This window comes from Octopus bimaculoides, chromosome 28 (assembly GCF_001194135.2).
Source record: "Octopus bimaculoides isolate UCB-OBI-ISO-001 chromosome 28, ASM119413v2, whole genome shotgun sequence".
NCBI lineage: Eukaryota > Metazoa > Mollusca > Cephalopoda > Octopoda > Octopodidae > Octopus > Octopus bimaculoides.
This window is the reverse complement of record NC_069008.1, coordinates 1,088,219-1,091,356: the sequence shown is the minus strand read 5'-3', so window position 1 is coordinate 1,091,356 and position 3,138 is coordinate 1,088,219. Positions and strand designations below refer to the sequence as shown.

At 41.4% G+C, this 3,138-nt stretch overlaps 1 protein-coding gene across 1 annotated transcript in view; it reads right to left on the bottom strand.

The window, feature by feature from the left end:
* The window catches only part of LOC106878451 (E3 ubiquitin-protein ligase TRIM37), a 30,434-nt gene that overhangs the window by 16,756 nt on the left and 10,540 nt on the right, over window positions 1–3,138 (bottom strand). Inside the window, exons 9-10 of the mRNA XM_052977719.1 lie at window positions 2,279–2,509; window positions 991–1,054 (exon numbers count right to left, since the gene is read on the bottom strand). Of these exons, the coding sequence (XP_052833679.1) occupies window positions 991–1,054; window positions 2,279–2,509 (295 nt within the window). The remainder of the gene's footprint in view (window positions 1–990; window positions 1,055–2,278; window positions 2,510–3,138) is intronic.

Below are 3,138 nucleotides of genomic sequence, written 5' to 3'. Positions count from 1 at the left end.
AAGAATATTCACCAAAAAAGGCTAATGGTGTCTGTTTGGTGGTCCAGTGCTGGTGTCATCCACCACAGCTTCATGAGACCTGGTAAGTCAATTACAGCGGATGTATACATCAACCAATTGGATGAAATGATGAGTGAGCTTGCAATTAAACAACCGAGATTGGTCAATAGAGACAGGCCGATTCTCTTGCAAGACGATGCTTGACCACATATTGCACAAAGAACAATACTCAAGTCACAGGAACTGAACTTGGAACTACTCTGTCATCCACCATATCCACCAGACCTTGCACCAACTGACCATCACGTTTTCCAGGAATTAGACAACTTTTTGCAAGGAAAAAACTTCAAATCTGAAGATGCAAAAACAGCCTGTCATGATTTCATCACCCCTTGCTCTTCAGAATTCTTCGCTGCCGGCATAAATAAGCTGCCAATAAAATGGCAAAATTGTGTGGATAATTTAGGTGCATACTTTGATCAACTGCGTTGCTTTTTGTTGAGATAAAGTAAAATAAACTTTCAGCTCAAAATTGGACATTTCATTCTGAATGACCTGATAAAAAAAAGGGATTTTGTGGTAAAATGAGCATGATGAACCCAACACTTTGTTTGAAGAATAAATATCATCAATAATGCCCTCAACTGCAAAGAGAATAGATTTTGCTCATTTACAAGACGAAGAATTTACACTTAGACTAGCATTGAGAATGATTTAGACAATCAAATTGGTGACAGTTATGAAGAAAGTAGCGATTCATGTGAACAAATAGGGTAGTTGAGAGATAAGCTTATAATTGTTATTCTCTTGAATTTTTTCATTCTTTTGTCCATTAGTCTGCCTAACAAATACAGTAGTTGAGAGGAAAGGCCTATTATTGATATTCTCCTGAATTTTTGGAGCCTAGGTGGAGGGTAAAGTTAGACACAGGGGCCCAGGTCTGAGAGAATTAATAAACAAAAGAGTAAAATAATCTTAGATGAACCATACCTCCTTTAAATCATTGACTTGGGTTATGTAACCAGACTGGGCTGATTCCATTTGTTGTATATACCTGTAAGGGGAGATGAAGAGATTAAGCAGCCAGCATTCAGAGTCAAAGAGAATTGATCAGGCGCTGGAGTATGCTTGTATGTATATAAACTCACACACACACATATAAAACCTCATCGTCATTGTCTTAAGATCCTTAATTTCTATGTTTGCATGAGTTGGGTGGAGTTTGAAGCAAATTTTCTTTAGTGGGATGCCTTTCCTGACATCAACCTCAGGCCCCCCCACTTTTTTTTTTGCAAGCAAAATATATTTTGTCCTCAGAGCCAGAAATGTTTACACAGAATATTAGAAATGAACAATGCTGCGTGTAAGTCAGTGGCAATCATCTTTATAACTATCATGAGATGTCAAGACAAGTAGACACACCCAGGAACAACAGTGGCAAAGAGGTGGTCCTACACTCCTCAAAACCCTGAAACTCCCAAACAAAGACCTCACAACATGTGGCAGTTTAACAGGTAAACTGCCACATGTACCACAGGTGGTTCATTGCAAACTTCACACAACTGCTATATGTACCATTCGTGGTACATTTTCATAATTTGAGAAAATATTTTATTCTGTACCTTTGGCATGGTTTCAAGGATATTTAAATGAAATGAGTTCTAAATATTGGTTTCAAATTTTGGCAGGAGGCCAGTATTTTCATGAGGTGAGGGTAAGTCAATTACAATGGTCCTACTGCTCAACTGGTACTTATTTTATCGACCCCAAAAGGATGAAAGGCAAAGTTGACCTTGGCAAAACTTGAACTCAGAACATAAAGAGAGCTGGAATATCATTAAGCATTTTACCCAGCATGCTAATAATTCTGCCAGCTTGCTGCCCCATGAGTGCTAAATATTAGTTTTGCGGGTGACACGTAAAAGCACCCACTACACTCTCTGAGTGGTTGGCATTAGGAAGGGCATCCAGCTGTAGAAACTCTGCCAAATCAGATTGGAGGCTGGTGTTGCCATCCAGTTTCACCAGTCCTCAGTCAAATCGTCCAACCCATGCTAGCATGGAAAGTGGACGTCAAACGATGATGATGATGATGAATTAGGAGATATTGTAAAAATGCCATAAAGTTACATTTCCTTGTAATTAAGCTGTATGCAGTGTGATTGTGTGGCATAAATGGCGCCACCGATAAGGTCTACTAACAGGCTGTGGTGGTTAGTGTGTTAAATTCATGCCCAGGACAGTCACACACATACACTCAAACATTCTGAATACTTACCATTGTTGGTCTCGACATTTCTGGTAGAAAGTCGGCGGACGAACCTGGAACTTTAATATGAGGGTGTCGTTCTGCGTGTCCAGGTAACCCTCACTAGCTAACAGGTCCAGTCGGAAGAATCTGTTGTAGCCCCAACATTCACCAACCTCAAAGTCAGATGCAAACTCTCTCACAATGTTCTTACTGGTATCTTTTGATGCCTGGTGAACCATTTCAACACGGTACTCATACCTAGGAGAAAAACAACAATAACAATATCAGAACAGTTTAAGGAGGATGTGAGAGTGAGAGTGTGAGTGTATGTGAGAGTGAGAGTGTGAGTGAGAGTGAGAGTGTAAATGAGAGTGTGAGTGTAAGTGAGAGTGTATGTGAGAGTTAGAGTTAGAGTGTGAGTGAGAGTGTATGTGAGAGTTAGAGTGTGAGTGTGAGTGTGAGTGACTGTTGTTGTTGGCACTCCTTCGCTTACGACGTCGACGGTTCCAGTTGATCCGATCAACGGAACAGCCTGCTCGTGAAATTAACGTGCAAGTGGCTGAGCACTCCACAGACACGTGTACCCTTAACGTAGTTCTCGGGGATATTCAGCGTGACACAGAGTGTGACAAGGCTGACCCTTTGAATTACAGGCACAAGAGAAACAGGAAGAAAGAGTGAGAGAAAGTTGTGGTGGAAGAGTACAGCAGGGTTCGCCACCATATTCCCGGGCGGAGTCTCGTGGAGCTTTTAGGTGTTTTCGCTCAATAAACACTCACAACGCCCGGTCTGGGAATCGAAACCGCGAGTCCGCTGCCCTAACCACTGGGCCATTGCGCCTCCATGTTTGTGTCTGTATATGTATGATAATAGAGGTATGTGCAAGG